Consider the following 22,671-nt stretch of genomic DNA (forward strand, 5'->3'; position numbering starts at 1 on the left):
AAATATATATCAAATTTTAGCATTCATGTTGAATAAAATTATTAATTGATTTGAAGAAATCTGACCCTTAGCCCTCAACTAATATATTTAAATATAAGATTATATATATTTAATTACATTTATAAAACTGACACAATCTAGAGATAGAGAGCAAGAGAGAGCTCCATAAATGACATATTATATATATATTTTATGTACATTATATAATAAAAATTTATATTAAATATTAAAATGTTAAATATTAATGTAAGGGCGTTATAAAATAAAAACAAACAAGCTTCAAATTTCTGCATTTAGAAGAAAGCCCATACACTTTCATTTTAAGTTTCTCACTGTATTTTAAAAATAAACAAAAAAATAAAACAAGAGACAAGTCAAAATCTTATAATGATCTCAGACCATTATTTGTAGCGTTTTCGTATAGCGTTGAGCATTTTTTTTTAGGAACAAAGATCTTTAAAGTCTCTCCGTAATTCTCTTGATATTGTCTAATATTCTAGTTTTCATCTGCCCTCAGGACAGACTCGTGTTGATTACAGTCTCCAGACAGCAGCCGCTTGCCTCGTGTCAGCTGTTAATTCTGAACTTGCTTTTCTTGCTACCTCAGCATCCTGACTGCCAAACCACCGAGACCAAGACCAACCAACAGTCCTTCAGTTCTCCATCTGGCCCAGGGCTCAGTAACCCAGAACAAAGACAGGCTTCCTTAAGGATCTTCACAAATAGGGTTGTTTTTCAGTTAACTTCTGCTTCAGCCCTCAAATTCATCTTGGCTTAAGCCTCCGAGACAGTGTTTCTGTTCTGACAACGATCAGATCATTCCTTAAGCCACTGCATCTTCAGGAACCGATTATTATAAGTCCACGGCTTAAGGGTTTGGTGACGAAGATGACAGCTACATGAGTTATGGAATAATCTCTTTGAAGAATCGCTTGTAATTATTCCTCAATTCTAATCCAGTCTTAAGAGCAAAAGGTCATTTACACAAAAATAAGTATGTAAATATGGGTCAAATGGCCAGACATGGTCTTGAGGGGCTACTGGTACCTTCATTTGCATTTTTAACTTCTAATAAGCACATAACCAATTATCCTGCGCTTGGTGGCCTACTTTATAGTGAGCGCACTGATGGCCCCACACCACCAACAATGCAGACTGTGTTTCTGGCTGCCACCGGGCGCTCAACAAGGGCCAAAGAGACGGGAGAAAGGTCATTTTTAAACAACAACAAACAAACACAAATTAGATTACAAAAGATTACCTCTTATGACGATATTTTAGACGTTTATTTAAACAAAACAAAGAATATAAAACAATGAAAGAAAACACAAAAGTTTGGATAAAAGCTGGTTTTAAAACAAACAAACAGTATTCATTTGAAATGGAAATATTTAGATGTCTTTCCTGTCGTTTTTGATCAATTTAATGCATCCTTGGTAAATAAAGTATTAATTTCGAATATATATAACTAATGTATACACACACACACACACATACTTTATTATGTCCTAAAAGAGGGGTTTAAAGTGTAATTTCCGTCTACTGAAGATGAAAAAACAACAACTATATTTTATAAATTTTAGAAGAAAAACAAGAAATATAAAACAAAGAAAGAAAACGAAAAATGTTTTATTGGAGAAAAGCTAATTATAAAACAACTCTTTGGACATGGTATGCTTAAAATGGTCTGGAGATTATTTTAATGCCAATTCAAGTTTATGCTTTTTTTTTTATTTTATAATTCACTATAGTGAACCCTAACCCTAACCCTTAGCCAAGATTCACATTTAAGAAATATTCAGTTGACAGGATGCTATAGCTTTACAGAAAATTGACAATTTTATCAGTAGTACTCAACATGACATCATGTTTTGCATAAATATGATGTTACTGCTTGTTTTGAACCGAGGCAGAAGTTCATGTTTAAACCCTTTTCGTACAAGGGTAAGAAAATAATGACCGTCTTTAGTTATTTTTCAATGCCAGGAAGTGGAATTGGGATGGTTCTGTGTCAAAGTGATTTGTGGGAGCTCATTTACAGTACACTCCTAATTTATGACAACACTGATAAAAAGGAACAGTAATTGTCAATTAATACGAACATCTACAGACTGTGTAACTCTATTTTAGAAACTAAGTACTAACCGTTGGATCACTCTGAATTGGAGTCAAAGATCGCAACCGTTCATTGTGGGATATGAGCAGTAATGGATGTTTGGGTTTCATTACACACACGTGGCACAGAGATGAGCTCTTCAGGTGTGTGGTTACTCTGAGATGGTGCTCGTGGTGATGCACTGGAGACCCTCCTCCTGCAGTCTCTTCAGCACCGGACTGTAGATGTTCTTCGTCATCGGCACCACCAGGCCTTTAGTGGTCAGTTCACCTGCGGTGTCACACATTCACATCAAGTCAAAGAGACGTTATAAGAGCAGTGTCTAGGCATTGTGTGAAATTACATCCAGGAAATCTGTTATTACTTTAATATTTTAATAATTAAGAACAGAATATGAACTACTGATGTAATTACAGTAGAATTAAACTCAGGATGCATGATATATCAGTATTAGAAACTAACTGTGACTTTATAAATGTTATTGGTTTTGGTCCAATAAGTAAAACAGGTATATTTAAGATAGAGTTCTAGATTTAAGGCAAAATATTATAGCCGAATGATCATGGGACCTCACATTACCTGTCATCAAATGAAAAAAAATGTTTTTTTAAATTAAAATACAAAATGCATTGTGTTATATTTGTAAGTTATATTTTCCATGTAACCTTTTAGAAATAAATAAAGTTTAGAAATAAAAGTTGGACATTAGCAGGCTTATGTTTGTGAGCGAAAACGATTTTCAGCTGAAAAAAAAAAAGCTCAAATAAATTGGTAAAAAATAGAACTTAAAAAGAAATAGATTCATTTGATTCACAGAGAGATCTTAATTTTTTTTTATATAATATTGGCCAAAATATCACTACTTGAGGATAATCTGTATTGGCCCAGCTTTGAATATTGGTGCATCTCTAAATAAAATACATTTTTATATTTTTGTAACGTGCTGTTAGATTTGCATATTCAAGTCGAGTTTCACTGACCGTTGAGCACCATACGGGCTGCAATGGCTGCTGGGTAGCCCACGGTTTTAGCCATGGCTGAGTATCCATTGGGATCCCCGTAAACAACCAGACTGAGGTGTTTGGTCTCCAGCTCGCCCGTTGGGTGTCTGATACCGACATCGTTCCTCATTATGACCATATCGCGCTCACCTTTAGCTGCACCAGACAGAACGATCCAAAAACAACATCAATTTATGTGCAGCTGGACTTCAGGTTCAGTTTAAGAGACTTAAGCTCATTACGTAAGACAGAATGGCATGAGAACTTACTGAACGACAGTTTAGCCTCCAGATGCTTAGCAACTGCTGCTAAGATGGTTTCGGCGTGAGGAACCGGCTCTTCACTGAGCATCCCGAGCCTGATGGGAGTCATCCAGTCAGTCAGATATACTCTTACTTAAAAATTCATATTTACAAATACACTTTCAGAAATATGAAGACATTACAAGGACATTATTAATAATTAAAATAAAGTATTATAGGAGCTAATAATATGATTTATGTAATATTGTATCTGTTGGAGTATGTATAGTGTTTTTTGTTTTAAAGTTGCTAGGTGGTTGGTATGGCATTGCTATGCTGTTGCTGGGTTGTTCTAAGTGATGTTTACTACATTAATTAAATAAATAACATTATTAATCATTTTTTAAGAAACAAACAAACCAAAAAACTAAAAGAGAAATAAAATCAAATAAAAGACGAACACAAATTTGTTGTTACACTACTGAATTAATAGCTTCAAAACTGATCTGGACCTTAAGTAAACATCAAAGAGGTCTGATAAACAAACATTTAGAAATCCCTGCATCACGTAAACAAACATTAAACAGCAATGACAAGATCAAAGTCTTCTAGGTTTGTAAATATTTCGGTCAGTTTGTACATTGGCAGAGTTCAGTAGCGTCTCATATGTGGTGGAGTTGACTGAGAAACTTGTGAATACTCTCTGTATTAGAAAAGACATACAAAAGTGTTTTTTTAGAGCGTAAAACTTAACAGAGGGGAAAAAAGAAGAGCAAGGGAGAATCAAATTTGTAATCATGTAATGCAAAAAAAATAACTAATGTGATTTATGAGCATTTTAAAATGTAATATAATCTAATTACAAGTGAAACTTTTTTGGAATCTGATCATGGACTCCAGAGAACATGTACCTTATTTTTCGGACTATAAGTCGCACCTGAGTATAAGTCGCATCAGTCCAAAAATACGTCATGATGAGGAATAAAACATATATAAGTCGCACCGGACTATAAGTCGCATTTATTTAGAACCAAGAGAAAACATTACCGTCTACAGCCACGAGAGGGCGCTCTATGCTGCTTAGTGTAGACTACAGGAGCACTGAGCAGCATAGAGCGCCCTCTAGACGGTAATGTTTTCTCTTGGTTCATGTCTCTTAGTTCATGTCAAAATAATTTGATAAATAAGTCGCACCTGACTATAAGTCGCAGGACCAGCCAAACTATGAAAAAAGTGCGACCTATAGTCCGGAAAATACGGTAATCAGTTACTCCCAAGCACTATATATCAGGAGCCACTGTGATGGAGGTCTGTAAAGTACTGTTAGTCAATTCCTTGACCCACCATTTGAGACTCTGCATTCTGAAGTCGTCTTGTCCAATCCGCTCATAAATGGCATCCTCGAAGACACGGCTGCTCACAGATGTGGACAAGCCAATCTGCTTACAGAGAAGCTCTTTCTGTGACACAATGACATTTATATTATTATTATTTTGTATTAAAAGTATATAATTTCATTAAGGCAACTAAATTTCATGAGTATATTGGAAAAAGATCCATAAATCCACACCCATGAGACAGGAGAAGCCGTGTGTCCCAGCAGCGGACAGGGCTCGGTGCTGATGAGTCCCAGTTTGACGAAGCCACTCATTGCAGAGGAGAAGCCCTGCAGACACACACAGTACATGATGATGGACAAACATGGGAGCAACACTGAGCTTACACTCATCTTTACATCTCATTAGCATGAATACCCTGAAGCGCAGAGTTCCTCTGATGAGCGTGCGAGCGGACTCAATTCCGTACGGCTCCGCGTATTTGGTGCTGTCCCGGTTGGGGAAGCCCTCCAGGTTGAAACCAGGCATGAAGTCCATGGGCTTTGTGACATCCAGGAGAGCCCCGCCAGGAGGAACACTGATCACCTGAACAAACAAAACCATATTTCTCAAAATCAGGCTGAAATCATGTAGACTGAACATGATTTCTGTAGTGAGCGCGTATCACCTGATTGTCTTTCAGATAGATGGCTGGACTGATGGTGTTGAGCAGGACGCCGTACGGACTCCAGCTGAACTTGTATCGCAGTGGGTTGTCGGAGCACTCTGGGGCAGGAAGACCACCACAAAAAGAGCTGTACGATTCCACCTGTCAAGAAACAGTGGTTAAAATTTGGAGTAATTACGAGAACTAAGTGATTTGAAGACCATGTTCACGAAGACCATGTTCTGCCTGACTGCTAACTAAGCAAAAATGAACATTCAAGATGCCATGAACGTTTGTTGAGGTCTGTCAATATGTCTTGCAGACGTGGTGAAAAGTGCACCAATGGTGCGACAGTATGTCATTCTATCGCAAATACCAATCAACACATCCAAGGGGTAAACAAACATGAATGCATGCATGCAATACCTACAGTGCAACCGTCTGCCTTGGCCTTGTCGATGCACTCCATGGCCAACATGTGATCAATGCCAGGGTCCAGACCAATCTCATTGACGATGGTGATGCCAGCTTCCTCGGCACTTGGGAAACAACAGCCAATCATGGTGAAGCCACGTGCATATATGAATGATGTCAACCAGTGCCAGTTCAAATCCAACAAGGTCAGAGAAAGATACTTTCAATCACTGTTTTGAACTTACGTGACAGTTCTCCAAAACATAAAAAAATTGATAAAAGTTGACAAAACTGAAAAAAGTCTGAATGATTCACTCACAAAACTCACCATCTCAATTTGTTTGCAGCAGTTGCATCAACGTCATGATGCAAATTTTTTGTAATATCAATTTAAGACATGCATTTTTACGATGAGCATGTTTTAATGCATTACAATTAATTTTTATATTTTTTGGGAACCATAAAGTCAACTGTCCTGAAAATTATTTTTCATAATTAAGAAAAATCCTCCATCTTTAAGCAGTTATAATATAGTAATAATAATCGTTGTTATTTCTTAAATATATATATATATATATATATATATATATATATATATATATATATATATATATATATATATTATTAAAAATAGTATTTGAACAAAACTGTTTCAATGCTTATATTAATATCTGACAAGTGTTTGTTCTCAAAATCAAGATCAAAGACAAACAAAATTAAACTGGTGCAACATGCACTAAAACAAAACAAACAAAAAACCCAAAACTAAAGTAATTTAAAGCAAAGCAAAACAAACCCACAACAAAGCAAAACAAAACAAAACAAAAGCAAACCAAAAAAACAAAAACAACAAGAACCAAAATAAAAACAGGATTTCCTTCTCCCTCAACATGAAGAAGAAAAAAATGACAGAACTTTCATTTCAGGTTGAAGTTAAAATTAAACTTTAATATTAAATATTGTTCTAAGAAACTGAGTTTCTCACCTCTTCTGAAGCTCCTTCATGGCTGGGCTCAAGTAACTGGCGGTCACCATGTTTACCTTCATTTTAATGCATTGCTTAGCTACATGTGGATGAAACGCATATGGCAGCATGCTAGATAAACAAAAACAACAAGAAATGAGAAAATTAGCTTTAAAAGTATGTTAAAGTAGATAATTCAGTGAATGAAGTTTATGATTATGCCTGATGACGATGTCGTGGTCTTTGATCAGAGACTCGAGGTGGCCTTCCTGGCGGGTGATGTCCAGCATCACAGCGATGGTGTTGGGATACCTGGCTGCCATGTCCTCTGCCTGATTCAACAGATTTGATGCTGCAATGCAAAGATGCAAAGATCACACAAGATTTGTTTTAAAGAATTGCGACTGTAAATTCTACACTGCAGTAAAACCGTATTCCAGATGGATTTTGCGATGGGAACCTACCCACTGTGACCTGAGTGCCAGCCTCCCTGGTGAGATACTCGATAACTGGCCCAGACACATAGCCTGAGCCCAGCAAAAGCACCCGCTTCATTCCTCCTTTCTTTAAGATCTGCTCCGACTCCCTGTTTGCCAGATGGTACAGCCATTACTACTAACACACACACACACTATCTCTCTCACTAGCCAAGCAATCTGTGAAATCACAAAGCATATCCTGCTGGATAGTGATCTTAAACCGATTGAAAGGGATGCAAAACCCACAAAAGAACACGGGAAGATCTTGTAGAATTGTCTTGGAGATGAGATTAATGGAATAAAAAAAACACCAAAAAATTTTTTTTCATTTTTTACGACAAGAGTAAACTATCAAAAACACACAGAAATGATCAAAGGCACTTCAGGAGCAGAGAGGGTGCCGGATAAATGGAAGGAAAACATACAGATCTAAAGTACTTATATAATTAAAGCAGTTTAAGAGGGCTGTTGAATCAACGTTTCGCTCCGCAAGTCTACTGGGAGACACGTGATCCAAGCACCCCGTCGCTCAGTCTAATTGGATCTGATGCGGCACATGAGAAAAAAAAAAATGTAACACTTAACCCCCAACCACCTGCATGCCTTTTTCAAAATATCATTAAACTAGACATGCAGAACCACTAAATGTCTTTTAGATCAGGGTTTTACTGCTATTAATGCTATATCTAAAAACTCTTATAATTAGGTGCATTAGTTCATAATATGGAACACTTTCATATCAAATAGGAAGTTTTGGCTTGGCCTTAACTGTCATTTTTACGACAGTTAAAGGGTGTTAAAGAGCATGAAACCCCGAAACAAATTTTTTTTTTTTTAAAAAGCACTGTAAATGTGCACACATTACTGTTGTCTGGCAAATTTGAACAGGTAAAATCCAGTCATCTCAATCCACTTTCACAAGTTGGTCACATGGATTTGCTGCAGGGGCTAATGGAAAGCTGTGTGAGCTGTGCTTATATATTGCTACAGTGGATATTATTAATCAGCACCAACAGCCAAATGATAAAAGACAATTTATTACATGAATGTCCAAAACTATAATTTCTTATTTTTAAATAATTATAATTGTATTATTTTATTTTATAATAATTTGAATATTTTTAAAATGTTTTTTATTTTTATTATATGGTTCTAAAATAAATGTTGATATAATTCATTTATATATTTAGTGGTAGAAAAAATACATTTTAGTTTTAAAATGTAATAGCATTTAAAATAAATTTTTCACCATTAAAAAAGAAAAGAAAATTAAGAATAAATATTTTTAAATAAAATACATTGCTAAAATGTAATAACATTGAAATAATAATAATAATAACTAATATAACAATTTTATAACATCGAATATAATATTGCTTTTAACTACGCATTTAATATAAAAAAAGTATTAATTTTAAACAAACTAATAATACAATCATTTTGTCTATATTGCATCTCATAATCCGATGACCTTAGATCAGAGACAAAGGCTCTCTTCATTCAGGACAAGAACAAGTAAATCAAAACAAGTCAAATGGTGGTTCTTTAAAGCTTTCCATTGACTAAATGAAGGTCAATGCTGGCGTGTGGGCGGCTCCATTAAGCACAGAGCACAAATGGACACAAACAGACTTGCAAATTCAGTGTAATGTTTTGTCAACCTGGTTCCTCATCAATGAATGAGACAGAGATGGCACAAAAGAGCTCTATTAAGAGTGTTTCGAGAAAGTCGTGCTGACAAAGGAAGCTTTGATTATGTCTTGAATGAGAAAGCAAAAATGAAAGGAATGCGTTATTCCATTTAAATGAAAATAATTTGAAAACATGATATAATCAATTAATGGCCATGAATTGGCTCGGGAAAAAGAAGCTTACCTTGGAGAATAATTGGACTTAAGAAACTTAAAAGAACTGGTGCACTGATTTATTTTTCTGGCATGCAAAAAATCCCAAGAAAAAGAGCGAGTGGGAGAGACTGTGGCAGCGGTGAGAGAGTAAGATTGTCTACCCACGAGAGAATGCACTCGGGACGTGTGCTCTAGCCAAGCAAGGTTTAAAGGGAGCGCAGGAGGATGCACAGGAACCCAAACCTCTGTCTGAACAAAACAAACACGGTCAACTTGTTTTTCTCTTCAATTCTGCAGTGTGTGAACTTAATAAGATTTAATGTTTCAAACTCTGGGGAATTCATTAGCCTCACAAAACTGAGCTAAACAGGCTTGCTTTCATACTGGTTTCATTGGGTATTTTCAAATTAGTCTAAAATATTACAGAAATACAGTGTGCGGAAACTTGCATTAGTTTTTTTTAAATATATCCTAAGATGTGTGCAAATGTAATTCTGTTTGTAATTGCAACCGTGTTCTCTTTCCACCGCCACACTAATATTTATACTGAGTGTAGTTTCTGATATATGAGCCTTGCGTTCTTATTTTTTGCATACTGTATAAGCAGTGTCTACATTCAGGCGTAACAGTTTCATTTACAGTGATAAGAGCGCATATCAAGGCTGTTGGGAGCTCGTATATGGCAGTGTTTTTACCTGTCTTTCAACCTTTGAAGAAATCTTCAGAATGAGCACATCATCCTCAGCATGCAAGCATACGATCCAATGCAACATTTAAACAACATTACGGACATATGTCCAACCGGACAAAACAGACTCAAACCCTTAAAGCGCTCTGGAATGAATGGACTTCACTGAAATAAATAGCATCCCTTACCTCCTTTCTCGAAGTTTCTGGATGTATTCAAATTTAGGCGTCAACTTCCCATTGGATGTAATCACAGCCTAGATTGAGAAAAACAATGCATTTAATACAAATATTGCTACTGCAATATGCACTAAATAGAAACACATTTTTCTAACAAAAAGTGGCATTTTGGTTTAGATCTGCACCAAGCACCTGGCTCCTGAAATATGGCCACATGGATAAGATGCAAGGTTAAGTACCATTCAGAACTGACTATTTCTGTTTATAACGGTGTATTTTTTTTTTTATTAATGCAGCCCTGGTAAGCAAAAGAGACTACTTTCAAAAACACTATAGAAATCTTACAGACCCCAAATGTTTGACCGATAGTGTATGTGTGGAAAAGATACATTATTTTTGCAATTCCATTCGGCGCTACATTGAACTTTAAATCTCTGTACTGATCTAAGATGCTGCCCCTTACCTCGAAGTAAACAGAAATGTGTATTTCAGATTTCTCAGCTTTAGTTCCACACTGAAAATCAATGGATGTGTGGATGGGCTCCAGCTGAAACGCCGCCCATTTAGCTCTGATTCAAGTTTTACCACACATTTCTGAGTCTGCCTTCTGTGCAGAAGTACTAGACCGCACAAAAACACGACTCAGAGGAAGCATTTCTCCCATGTTGAAAGAGCAAAAAAACAAAAAAACCTAAAAAGGAAAGTTGTAAAGTCACCCTCTTGATACACTTACATCTCTGACTTGTGGAGAGAAGTCCTCTTCCTCTAGTGATCTGGTAGCGTCCGATGGGAGCTGTGGGATGAAGACTATTATTATAAATCTGCTCAAATCATCAACAGCAGTATCCATCACATATTCAATTCAACAAACCAAGAAGTCAGTCATGAGCACACCAGATTTCAGAGCGATCCTCTCCAGAGCAAAGCATCTCATTACTCACCACCCCGTGTCATATCTTACCATCTCCCAGATGTAAGGGAACAGCCGGTCCCCGAAATACTCAGTCGCCTCAATGGGCATCTGGGCAGGCAGGTTATCGATGGAGCACATGAGAATGCCATTACCTTCCACACTGCACAGAAAAACCAGAGGATGTATAAAAACTATATTTGATAATGCACATGTGAGATGATGCCTGAGTGTTGGCAGGGAAATGCTGTGGGGTTTTGAGTCGAGTGGTTTCTACAGTGCGGATGGGAGATTGGTTCCTTTATGCTGAAATGGTCCTTTGTGTTAATGAATTGGGTTCTTTATTTCTGCCTTTTTTTTTATCTGTACCTGTAATATCCTTTTTAATCCCACCTCATTATTGATTTTTTAGAGCTCATCCACACACTACACATGCTGTCTACACATTCTCAACAGGTACGTTATATTCTTCAAAACACATACAAAAAATGTGAGGTTAAAACACTCAAATTGTTCAAATTATGTTCTTTTTTGGTTTCAGAATCTGAACAGAACATGTAAGTGTGACCAGCTCGAGTTATTTGAGGATACTTTTCTCCTTTTCTCCACTAAAAATAGAAGTACCTAAATGACACAACTTGCTGACAGCTTTGCAAGACCAGTAATATAAGACCAGGGACATAGAGGAGACAAAAAAAAACACATAATAAAAAAATTATTAAATAATACACCATAATAATAATAATGAATAAACTATCATTTATTATAACACCCTGAAGGTTGGATATAGGACTTGCCAAAGCACAGTTCATTATAGAACCTCATAAAAAGTGTTCTATTAAGCATTAAAATGGTTCTGCTTTCGCTTCAAACTGAGGACCCCTAATCTGCTAGAGTTTGGAGGAAGTGGTGCACACCTGTCATTGTCAATATGCTGGTTGGCATCATACATGCAGAAGGGCTTCTCAATAGTGGTGCACTCAGTCATGAACTCGATGGAGCCGCCCGTGTCAGCAGAGATGTCACAGATGGCCAAGAACCTGGAATTCACAGAGGATCAGACAAGGCGGTCTCCCAAACAAATCATACGACTTTAGAAGGAATGGTTATTATGATACTATATGTAGTTTTTTGTCATTTTGGAGACCAATGATAAGTGTAGAAGCTCACTTGTAGGGAAGTGCAGGGCAGCCGAGATCAGGTGATGATGATGCAGTTATAACGGGTCTAATCAGTCGCTGGGCGTCCAGTCGCCGCAGCAGTCTGGGTGTGTGAGGGTCCCAGTATATGCCGTTTATCAGGCAGGTTGTGTATGGGGCCACCTGTGCAAACACAATAATGCATCACAGTCACTTTAGCTTTTCACACAATGCAGTCAATAATGGTGCAGTCACGTTAAAGACATTTTGGTGAAACTTGGCAAAAGGGTCCATTAAGTAAAAATTATTGCAATGAACTACTCATGAACCATGGAGAAAATTCCAGACCAAGTGGATTTCTGATGAAACGACTGGATTTTGCCTGTGATGGAGGTAAGTGCAATCGTACCTTAAAGTTATAGTTTCGTTGAAAGACTTGTTGAAAATGTACTCACTCCCACGCCAGCCAAGATGTAGATGAGTTTGTCTTTTCATTGTAACAGATTTGCAGAAACTTTGCATTGCATCACTTGTTCACCTCCTCTGCAGTGAATGGGTGCCGTCAGAATGAGAAGTCCAAACAGCTGATAAAAACATCACAATAATCCACACGACTCCAGTCCATTAGTTATCATGACGAAGTGTAAAGCTGCTTGGTTGTAAGAAACAGACGCATTATTAAGGTGTTTTAACTTTAAACCACTTCTTATTTAATTACCAGTCTATAATCCATAACACAAATTCCTCCAATGATAAAGTCCATCCTCTTTTGTCTCTCACATTAAAATCTACCCACAACTGTTCTGGACTCTTTTCATTTGTAAACAGTTCAGTGTGTATATTTCTCTCCTGATGCGGATGAGATGACTTTTTCACTGGTGAAAACAATATCGGAGAGAAGCTTGTCTTTTAGCTAGAAGCAACATTAAAAATTAAAAACATCTTAATAATAGATTTGCTTCATACAAACATGCACTTTTTCATTTCACAAGATGTTAATTGATGCACTGGAGTAATGTCGATTTTTGTGATGTTTTTATCAGCTGTTTGGACACTGACGGCACCCATTCACTGCAGAGGATCCATTAGTGATGTAATGCTACATTTCTCCAAATCAGTTCCAATGAAGAAACAAACTCATCTGCATCCCTGCTGGATTAAGGGTGGTTAAATTTTCAACACATTTACATTTGTGGGTGAACTATTCCTTTAAGTGGCAGCCAGAGGGCGAACCAATCAGCTGCCTGGTATATTTACTCACAGTGTCCCTGAAGTGGGACGTGTAAAGCTCTGGATGGATTTCATACTCCAGGGGGTCGTAGAGTCCGTCACTCTTTCGTATCAGGTGGTGGTGTCTGCTGATCACTGTGCCGTACACTTTGGTCATTTCTGTAAAGCAGATTGGTCAACTTGCTTGCACAACAAAAACTGCCTTAAGTGTAACCATAAAAAACAGGAAATACAAGAAATACCTCCACTCTCTGACACTTCTTTCAACTCGTGAGGCTCCACATACTCACAGGGGAGCTCGTTGAAGATGTCTTGGGCGCCCTGGAGAAGCAGCACTTTTAGAACACAAATCACTCCTTCTCCTACTTCTCTGTTTTTCAGTGTAAACATGCGCTGACAAGTTTTAAGGCTCTTAAAGCATCTCATAAACCACTTTACACAACAATAAGTGCACACTTACCTTGGACACATTGCCGGTGCCAGTGAACACAAATGTGAGAGGACCAATGGACTTGGGCATCAGACCTAAGGATATTTCATACCCACAATCCCTCACCGCCTGGATGGCCTGGCTGACGTTTCTATAGTTGTGCGCCATACCAATGTGCTGTCAAGTGACAAATATGACAACAGCTATTTATTTAAAAAAAATCTATTTACTAAATATTGAAGAGCCAATAATGGAGTACCACACATGATATTGCAAGTGGAAATTCAAAAGTAGGCATTATAATAGTTGTGTAATTTTAAAACGAATACCATAAATGGGGTGTGATGTCCAAGTGCAAGAAAACGCAGGCCCAGACCGTGTAAAATGTTAATCATTCCTGTACAGAATACAGAAAACATGTTCAACTAACAGCAGGGGAACCATTTAAAGACATGCACTACCGTTCATAGTTGCTAAGATTTTGTTGTTTTGTTTTAAATAATCATAGATTGGAACTACATGAGGGCGATTCAATTCTGGGTGAACGATCTTTTTGGATGATATTGTACATTATGTTGACACCGTGGAAAAGGTCCCATACCAGCAACACCAGCCCACTGTCCAAACGCCACAATTCTGTAGCCATTGGGGTCCACCATTTTCTCATAATCAATGAGTCGAACTTTCTAAAAAGGGAGGGAGATGATGACCCATGAGAATATTGTGAAAGCCGCTTGTCCTGAGTAAATATTTCCAAATACTGGTTATGACGCTAGAGAGAGGCTTTCAGTTTAAATATTCTCTAGATCGTTTGCGTTCTGTAAAGAGACTTTCACCTTTTTAAGAAGGTCGTCTAGTAGCCCCATGTTTGCCTCTTGTGCTTTAATGGTGTGAGAGAAGAAGGCATAGGTCTTGTTGGGGTACACCTTTTCCTCCGGGGGCCTTTTCACCCCGATGATGAGCGACGCCTCTGAGATGTCCTCCTGGATGACCGCCCCTGCTTTTTCATAGTACTGAAAACAGAAACAGTCTAGATTTTCATTCATGCAACTACCAGAAATATCAAGAGGGAAAAGAACACTTTAAAAGCACCAAATGTGGGGGAACAAGAATAGAAATTGATTAAAAAGGACAGTTACAAGTTCCTTTGATTACTGATTACATTTTAATTGACCATTTTTATTTATTTCTCCATTATCTATTACATGATTTCTTTTGTTAAATAAGCAACACAATAAATGCGTTCATTTGATAAAATGTGACCCTGACCATGAAAAAAAATATAATATATATATATATATATATATATATATATATATATATATATATATATATATATATATATATATATATATATATATATATACACACACACACACACACACACACACACACACACACACACACACACACACACACACACACACACACACATATATATTATTATTTTTTTTTTCTTCACAACAACAACAACAAAGAACTAAAAGATTTGTGAAAAATAAAATATACCGGTATATTAATTAATTAAATATATTTAACTTTGGGTCATTAAACATTTTTTTTTTTTTACATTTTTGGAAAAACAAAACAAAAAAGTATCTTATGCTCACCAAGGCTGCGTTTATTTGATATCACCCCCCTCCCAGTAAACCGTTAATATTGTAAAATATTATTACAATCTGCAATAATTGTCTTCCATTTGAATGCAAGTGAAATTCTAATTTATTCCTGTGATGCAATGCTGAATATTCAGCATCATTACTCCAGTTTTCAGTGTCAAATGATCCTTCAGAAATCATAATATATGCTGATTTGTTACTCAAAAAACATTTCTTATTATTAATTTTTTTTTTTTGTGGAAACGGAAAACGTTATTTTAAGTAGAGCTCTTTTGAAACATCTACTGTAAATGTCTTTCCTGTCACTTTAGGTCAATTTAATGCATCCGACCAATAAATAATAATAATATCCAATAATAAAAAATTTAAAAAGCCCCGTGAAAGAATGCCAGGCTCTCTACATATTTAGAAAGTGACTCACTTTTTCGTGGATGGCCCGTCTGTTGGAGGGCTGCACGAGCACCTTGTGTCCAGCTGCTGTGATCTCCCTGACGTGTCGCGGTGCCAGAGGAGCGCGTCTCTCCCACACGTTGACATCCTCGCGGCGGATGGCTATGACGCTCTTGTGATTCTGCTGGTGGAGATGGTGATGCTGAAACCTCCGCTGACAGCACACACAGCCCCTAAAGCCTCGGCCCTGGCTCCTCACGAGACGCAGCATGACTGGACCAGTTTCCAAAACACACAATGTTACAACAACTACACACATCTGAAAATCACACTTGAGCAATGCTGAGAGTGACAGAGGCACAACCAGAAAAGTTACCCCAGAAACCCAGCCTATGGTTTGCAAAGGAGAGGACCGCATTTGAACCAAATCAAGTCCGTTTTACTTTCATACAACTTTTCAAATTATTATTAATCACTATTATTATTATTAATTATAATAAATAATAATTAATAAAATAAATAAATAAACTGAAAATTAAAAAAAATGAACAAATGAAACTGACTTAACTTCTTAATATCTGACATTATTCAAATATATGTTATTATAAAATTATTAAATAAATAGAGTTCAGCAATAATTCCACTCTTAACCCTGGCTCTTCCAGCTGTTTAATTATACAAAACTAGCTACAACTAATGCTCCATTTCTGTCCATACTGTACAAAGAGTAGCATATGTCCTATGAAACCAGCAGTCAACTGACAGCACCTGCAAATGTGCTTTGCATTCTTTAGGAAAAAATGACTGCAATGCATTGCACACTAAGCTGTCAGTAAAACATGCATGTAAATAAACCGGGGCTAGTTGTCACACTTTTTACTGAATATTTACTGAGTGAATATTTCTCAGAGTGAGGTTATTTATTTTTTTTTAAAGTCTGAACACACTGAACTGTACATCAATGAATGAATCAATCAATAAAAAGCAGCTACTGAACATATCCACTGTTATTGGCCAGTGGGGCATGTTGTCACACTAAGATGTCACAACGGGAACTTGCATCAAGAAGAATACCATTTTCAGATATATCTAATATAAATGCATTTAAAATAGATAAAAACAAATATAGTGATTTAAAATAACATTAAACGACTTAATGAAACTCAAACATATAAACTTCTTTACAGTCTATGGTGACAACCCAACCAGATCCTTTCAGTTAAAAGTCCTTTCACTGTTAAATTCGAAAGCAACCTTGAAAACCACTGTGAGAACCAAACACGCAGACACCTGGTTGACTTCCTGCTGTTTATAAGCAACAAGTGTCAGAGTGCATGTTGAATTCAGCTGATACATATCATCACCTACCTGTACCTTTTCGATTTCAGCAGTTTCCTAGCACCTTTAACGTGGCACCAGCTGAATAATCACAATAACGTGGTGTGAAATGCACAGGAGGTTTATATAGAAACTGTCGCAGCAGCTCTTCTGTGCGACTGTGTCGCGTCAACATGAACAACGCCACGGGATTGACCTGTTTCAAAACTTCAGGCAAATAGTGTGGCGCTAACTAAAGCTATCCATGCGGTATATATTACAGCACATACATTTGTTCCTGCCTGGAATGCGTCTCCGCTTCGGCGAAGTAATCTGAGCCCTGGATTAGCTCCCGCCAATCCCGACTCAGAGCGCGGATCTGCCTCCTAGCGTGCCCTTGACGTCGCGTCGCAGCTTGATGACCAAGTAGCGTCAGCGTGAGGAAACACAGGCCCCTCCCCTTCCTTCCTTCCTACTTCCTTCCTCGCTTCCTTCCTTTCTTTCTTTCTTTCGTAGCTGCTATAAATGCTGTGGTTGCAAGGAGAGATGAGCTTAGTTTGTTTCTTCTTTCTTCAACTTCATAAAAAATACCCCGCGATGTTGACAAGATTTGAAGTTCCTGAAGAAAATGAGTCTTAATACTCATATGTTCAAGACAAACTAACGTTGTTTTAACTGGCCTACCAAACTGGTCTGACTTGCTGGTTTTACAGGGGTTTTGGTCATTTTAAACAGGCCAGGCTAAGAGATCATCTTGCCGATCAGAAACCAGTTTGGCTGGGCGTAAAGAACAACAAATCAGTTTCCCCCCTTATATTCTTAAAGTTTTTGTCCTTTGTTCGGTGTAAACACAATTTTTACATTAATTTTGAACGCTCTTATGAACGATAATCAACTCGACACCGAGTAGGAAATAGAAATTGATTAGGACAAAAATAAAAATAATCAAAAGTAGGCTACGCAAATAAACGCAAGACATTTTTTAAATAATTCTTTTTGGGATGGGAGTTAAAAAAAACATAAGAATCCTGATAATAATAGAAACTGAAGTTTTACAAAAACGTACAAAAAGTTTGAATTGAATATGAATATACATATTTGTTGAAGAATACAAAGAGGAGTTTGGATACCGTGCTGCTTTGCAAGTCCCTCACATCAGATATAATAGGGATATTTTAGCATTTAGATCATATAATATTGGGAGCTGTTCAGTCTCGTGCTGCTGAAGTAGTTCATGGCCCTACCCCATGCCCATGCCTCGAGATCTATTTATTAAAATAATTAAACCAAATCATTGGCATCCATACTGCAATAAATCCTCACTTATACAAGCTTATAAAAATTAATTTATAGGTGAAATGTAAAAAAAAAAAATAATTGTACAAGCAACCTTTTTAAATCTGACCAGTTGCCCCTGAGCTTTGTCATGGTTTTGACAGAATATTCTCAGCACATGTTTAGTAACATTATTATTGAAATGGCATTCCCATACGGTAAATTAAAATTGACCGGTTGTATACCACTAGGCTATATATTTTAGAGAATATTTCCCTTTTTAGTTCTGTCCACTAGAGGGGGCATTCTCTCTTCATAATACATCTCTCTTTATAATACAGTCTCTACAGATACACTGCTGCAGTTCAGTTAGTGCCAGTTAAGAGTACCACTGATTATGGCATGCATATCCGTCATCACATAGACCTTAATGAATATTGCTTGACAAGAAAGGACACTTAAACTCTCCGTTCGCATAATTTATCGTCGATCTTTTTTTAGAAATTATCTATTATTCCCAGTCTTCTTTATAACACGCGTCATACATGCGTATTCATAGAGAGAGAGAAAAAATATATAGCATAAGATATGTTTTATTTATTTTGATTCCCTAGCCCCCTTATCATATGCTTTATAATCTTTTTGACAGATCAGATGCCATTGGAAATGTACAACAAACCTTGCATATATATTCACATTGATTTAACAAAACGTTTACAGTTGGCAAACAGTATAGCTAATACAAAGAACTGTATAAATAATAAACATATAAAATGGGGTTTAAAATACACAGCGGTCACGAGAATTAATGTTCCATATACGGGTTTAATTACTCTCTTTAAGTTAATGACAACAGTACAGTTTCAAATAAATAAGACTGTCGTTACCCTGAGAGTAAAAAGAATCATGTAATCATCTACCATCCACAGACAAGCTTCAACAAAATGACGGTCGCTCAGAATGATACAAATAATAATAAAAATACGTTTAAAAAAATAAAACGTTGCATGCGCGGTTAGATTTTCTTTTTTCTCGGAGCATTTTCCCGCGGGACGCAGAGGAGGTTCAGTGCGCCTCCAGGCTCGCGGGGGGTGTCGATGGGGAGCGGGGTCCTGGGGAAGTGTCGTGCAGTTTCCTAATGTGTTTCTTAAGATCAAAGTTCCTGCAGAAACCCTTGCCGCATGTCGGACAGGTGAAAGGCTTCTTGTCGTTGTGCGTGTGCATGTGAAACGTGAGGTTGTACACCTGGTGGAAAGCTTTGTTGCAGATATTGCACTTGAACTGTTTTTCTCCGCTGTGGGTCAGTTTGTGGTTCTTGTAGTTTCCTTGAAAACAAAACACTAGATGTGAGAATCCAATTAAAAAAAACAAAAAACAATAAATATTCAAACAAATATTAAATAAATCGCATGTTTAAATATGATTACACGATAAATAGAAAACGCACTTTAGAACAACTACCTTTCTGATGAAATCCTTTGCCGCAGAATTCACAGATGAAGGGTTTGTATCCCGCGTGGATTCGTGTGTGAGTGTTGAGAGTTGAGCTTCGGTTGAAAGCTTTGCCACATTGGTTGCATTTATGCGGTTTTTCCTGCAAACACAAGAAACGTTATGGCGCACAATAAAGCTAACGACTGAGTGAAAAATATTTGACTTTTACGAGATATTTCTATGATATTATGATAAACTGGTTCATTTCTGCTTGCCTACAATATACTGATAAACGGAACTGAGTCCGAAATGATATTTCATTATTATTATAATTTGATGTTGTTGTTGTTGATAATTATTTGTATTATTATTCTTAATAATAAAATGCTTGCAAATTTTTCCGTTATTATATCATTAATAATTTTTTAAATCTTAAACCATTATCTATTATCATAATTCATTAATCTTAAACTATTATCTGATTTTTTTAAATGCAAAAACGTCTGAAGAAATAAATATTCTAATAGAGAGAGAGAAAATACAAAATGCCTCATTTTATTCCATGATTTTATTATTATTTTTTTTACTTGAATTTTGCATAACGAATGAATTAAGCTATAATTCTCTTTTTATATACTACTGCTACTACTAATAACAATACAATTATTACATGTTAGGTAAAAACTGTTAGCCTGAATGCACTGTAAGTGGCTTTGGAAAAAGCATCTGCTGAATGCATACATTTAATTTAATTTTTAATTTACATGTAGGATTATTTACCCATAAAACATAACAGAGATTGCAAATTAGCAGTACACTGATTTTTCAAAGATGTAAATAAAACAGCTACTAGAGTAGGCTATGTTTTACAAGAAAATGCCATTTCAGTTTTTTTCTACTTCGAAATTTCACATTTAGTGCTATGCTTCTTTGTAGGATAATTGTGAAATTTTTTGAGCAAATGGAAATTGTTTCTACACCTACAGCTTATTCAGGGTAGGTGAATAAATTGATTTGAGATACACCGGCAGCAGTAGTATGATTTTAAATGTTATTTGTAAAATCATGCACATGGTTACCTGAGTGTGGATGATTTTATGGCGACACAGAGTGCTCGCTTGTCTGAATCCTTTGCCGCACACTTTACAGACAAACGGTCTGGCGCCCGTGTGAACCGGCATGTGACGCGTTAAATTATAGTGCGCGTTGAACACCTGAAAATTGCAAATTGTGTTAAAAAAAGAGGATGCAATCTGTGCCAAACTAGAAGATCGATCTCACTTGTCTCACCTTGCCACAAACTTCACAGGTGAACACCTTTGGTTTGGTTTGAGCAGAGCCGCTGTTTAATTTGGCCACGGAGTTCTTGAACAACTTCTCCGACAAGATGTGCGCGCTCTCCTTCATGTAATGGTGCAGGTGAGAGTGAGAAAGCTCCTTAAAAGACACGCCGGGAGGGGGACACCTGTCCGCAGCGGCGCCCGGTTTGCTCTTCTCCGAGGAGAACAGGCTCTTCTGGCGCGCGTGCAGCGGCGCGTTGAGGAGGTACGACGCCATGGGGTGCAGGTTCATCAGACCCGCGTGAGGCGGACACGCGCTTTCCCCGCAGTTCAGGTAACAGACGGCGGCGCCCATGGCGTGGAATGACGACTGGTTGACCACGCGCGGCCGAAAGAGTTTGTACTGTCCGATGGCCGGGGTCGCGTCTTGCTGCTCGTTCTTGTAATTCAACCCGATGCTCAGCAGCTCGTTTGCGTTGTAGGAAACCGCGTCAGGGTGGTCTAATCCATTGACGTGAAGTTTATGAGGCGGCTCGCAGGCGAGCGGCACGAGGGGGATCATGCAGTGCAGCGGCGCGGGAGACTGCTTGGGCTCCGCTTTCCCCGCGGGAGCGTGGAACAAGTTGGGGAACGGTATCGACTTTGGCTCGGGCGTCCTGGCCATAATCCTTTCGATCGAAAACGCGAGAGGTTTGGAGCTCGCGATCATGCTTCCTCCCGTCGAAGCCGAAGGGGCGCCGAATATTCCCGGTGAGTGGTACAGTGCGCTGTCCATGACTCGAGCACAGCACCTGTACCCGTGTCGTCCTTTTGTAGATAAGTTTGATTCCTCTCAGTGACCCGCGAGGAAAGACATCATCAAGCGCAAGGCCCCCCGGCTGCTCCGCTGCTTGTCAATTGCGGACAATCAGCACTTATGTCCGCCCCGGATTGCTCAATAAAGAGTGTTTTGTCAATAGCGTAACTCAGGGCTCACCACGCGCGCACGTCAAAGACACGCAAAGCAGCTCAGATGCTCGATTTAGTTAGAGCTATATCAATCACTACAGCGGCTCTCTCTCTCTCTCCTCCTCTCTCTCTCCCTGCACTTGTCCTACACACTGCTGTGGGTGACTAACTCAAGAAGGTGCTCTTTATTAGCAATGTAAAGCGCTGGGCGAATCTCCGGTCCCCTCGCGCCGCGCTGTGACATCATTACATCGCACAAGATGACAGGCGCGCGCATGCATCATGTTTGTCAACATCTGACATATGAAAACTCCCGAATTACATGAGCTGAAACCGCATTCACAGGTTTTTTTTTTTTTTTTGGACTGGAAGACGATATTATAATAGCACATACTTTATTCAGGACTGTTTACTTTTTGTTTGTTTGTTTATTTATAAAAAATGTTTTATTTGAATTAAAGCGAACGCATATTAAGACTGAAATACACTGAACGGACACGATATTTGGATTTGGCGATTTTGTTTAAACGTCAGTGTTTTCTGGATGTAATAATCTCATATTTTTCAATTGTAAATTAATTTTAAAATCTACAACGTTTTCCTAAAACTGTTGCTAGAAACCATAAAACTGTGATTTGTAATAGCCTACTATAGCAGAATTTGTTTTTGTTTTTTTGCAATATGTTGTGGTAATTACGTTTACTTGTTAAACTATATTTAAATGTAAAAAAAAAATAGAAAATATTTAAGAAAATATATTGGATAGACTATATTAGATAGGAATAA

At 37.6% G+C, this 22,671-nt stretch overlaps 2 protein-coding genes across 4 annotated transcripts; both read right to left on the reverse strand.

Annotated features, from left to right (window-relative positions):
* Positions 1-1,264: 1,264 nt before the first annotated feature.
* aass (aminoadipate-semialdehyde synthase) lies at positions 1,265-17,261 on the reverse strand. 3 transcript variants are annotated; one of them, XM_052544030.1, is made up of 24 exons: positions 17,006-17,261; positions 15,663-15,904; positions 14,459-14,635; positions 14,224-14,308; positions 13,952-14,019; positions 13,653-13,799; positions 13,435-13,513; positions 13,224-13,351; positions 11,994-12,145; positions 11,741-11,863; positions 10,875-10,986; positions 10,647-10,706; positions 9,923-9,990; positions 7,185-7,306; positions 6,943-7,072; positions 6,742-6,852; positions 5,773-5,881; positions 5,364-5,504; positions 5,114-5,281; positions 4,930-5,025; positions 4,704-4,819; positions 3,387-3,475; positions 3,097-3,273; positions 1,265-2,386 (listed from the first exon to the last, which is right to left on the reverse strand). In XM_052544030.1, exons 2-24 carry the CDS (start codon positions 15,900-15,902, stop codon positions 2,268-2,270), a joined length of 2,817 nt encoding a protein of 938 aa, XP_052399990.1. In that variant the 5' UTR covers positions 15,903-15,904; positions 17,006-17,261; the 3' UTR covers positions 1,265-2,267. The 3 variants fall into 3 exon arrangements, with proteins under 3 accessions (XP_052399990.1, XP_052399991.1, XP_052399989.1); XM_052544031.1 differs by having other exon boundaries at positions 17,239-17,260; XM_052544029.1 differs by having other exon boundaries at positions 17,000-17,253.
* Positions 17,262-18,819: 1,558 nt separating this feature from the next.
* Positions 18,820-21,975, reverse strand: LOC127947383 (fez family zinc finger protein 1). The gene is made up of 4 exons (XM_052544473.1): positions 20,948-21,975; positions 20,737-20,871; positions 19,685-19,817; positions 18,820-19,548 (listed from the first exon to the last, which is right to left on the reverse strand). The coding sequence occupies exons 1-4, from the start codon at positions 21,710-21,712 to the stop codon at positions 19,289-19,291; spliced, it is 1,293 nt and encodes a 430-aa protein (XP_052400433.1). The 5' UTR covers positions 21,713-21,975; the 3' UTR covers positions 18,820-19,288.
* Positions 21,976-22,671: the final 696 nt, after the last annotated feature.

Source organism: Carassius gibelio, chromosome A25, assembly GCF_023724105.1.
Source record: "Carassius gibelio isolate Cgi1373 ecotype wild population from Czech Republic chromosome A25, carGib1.2-hapl.c, whole genome shotgun sequence".
Classification (NCBI taxonomy): Eukaryota; Metazoa; Chordata; class Actinopteri; order Cypriniformes; family Cyprinidae; genus Carassius; species Carassius gibelio.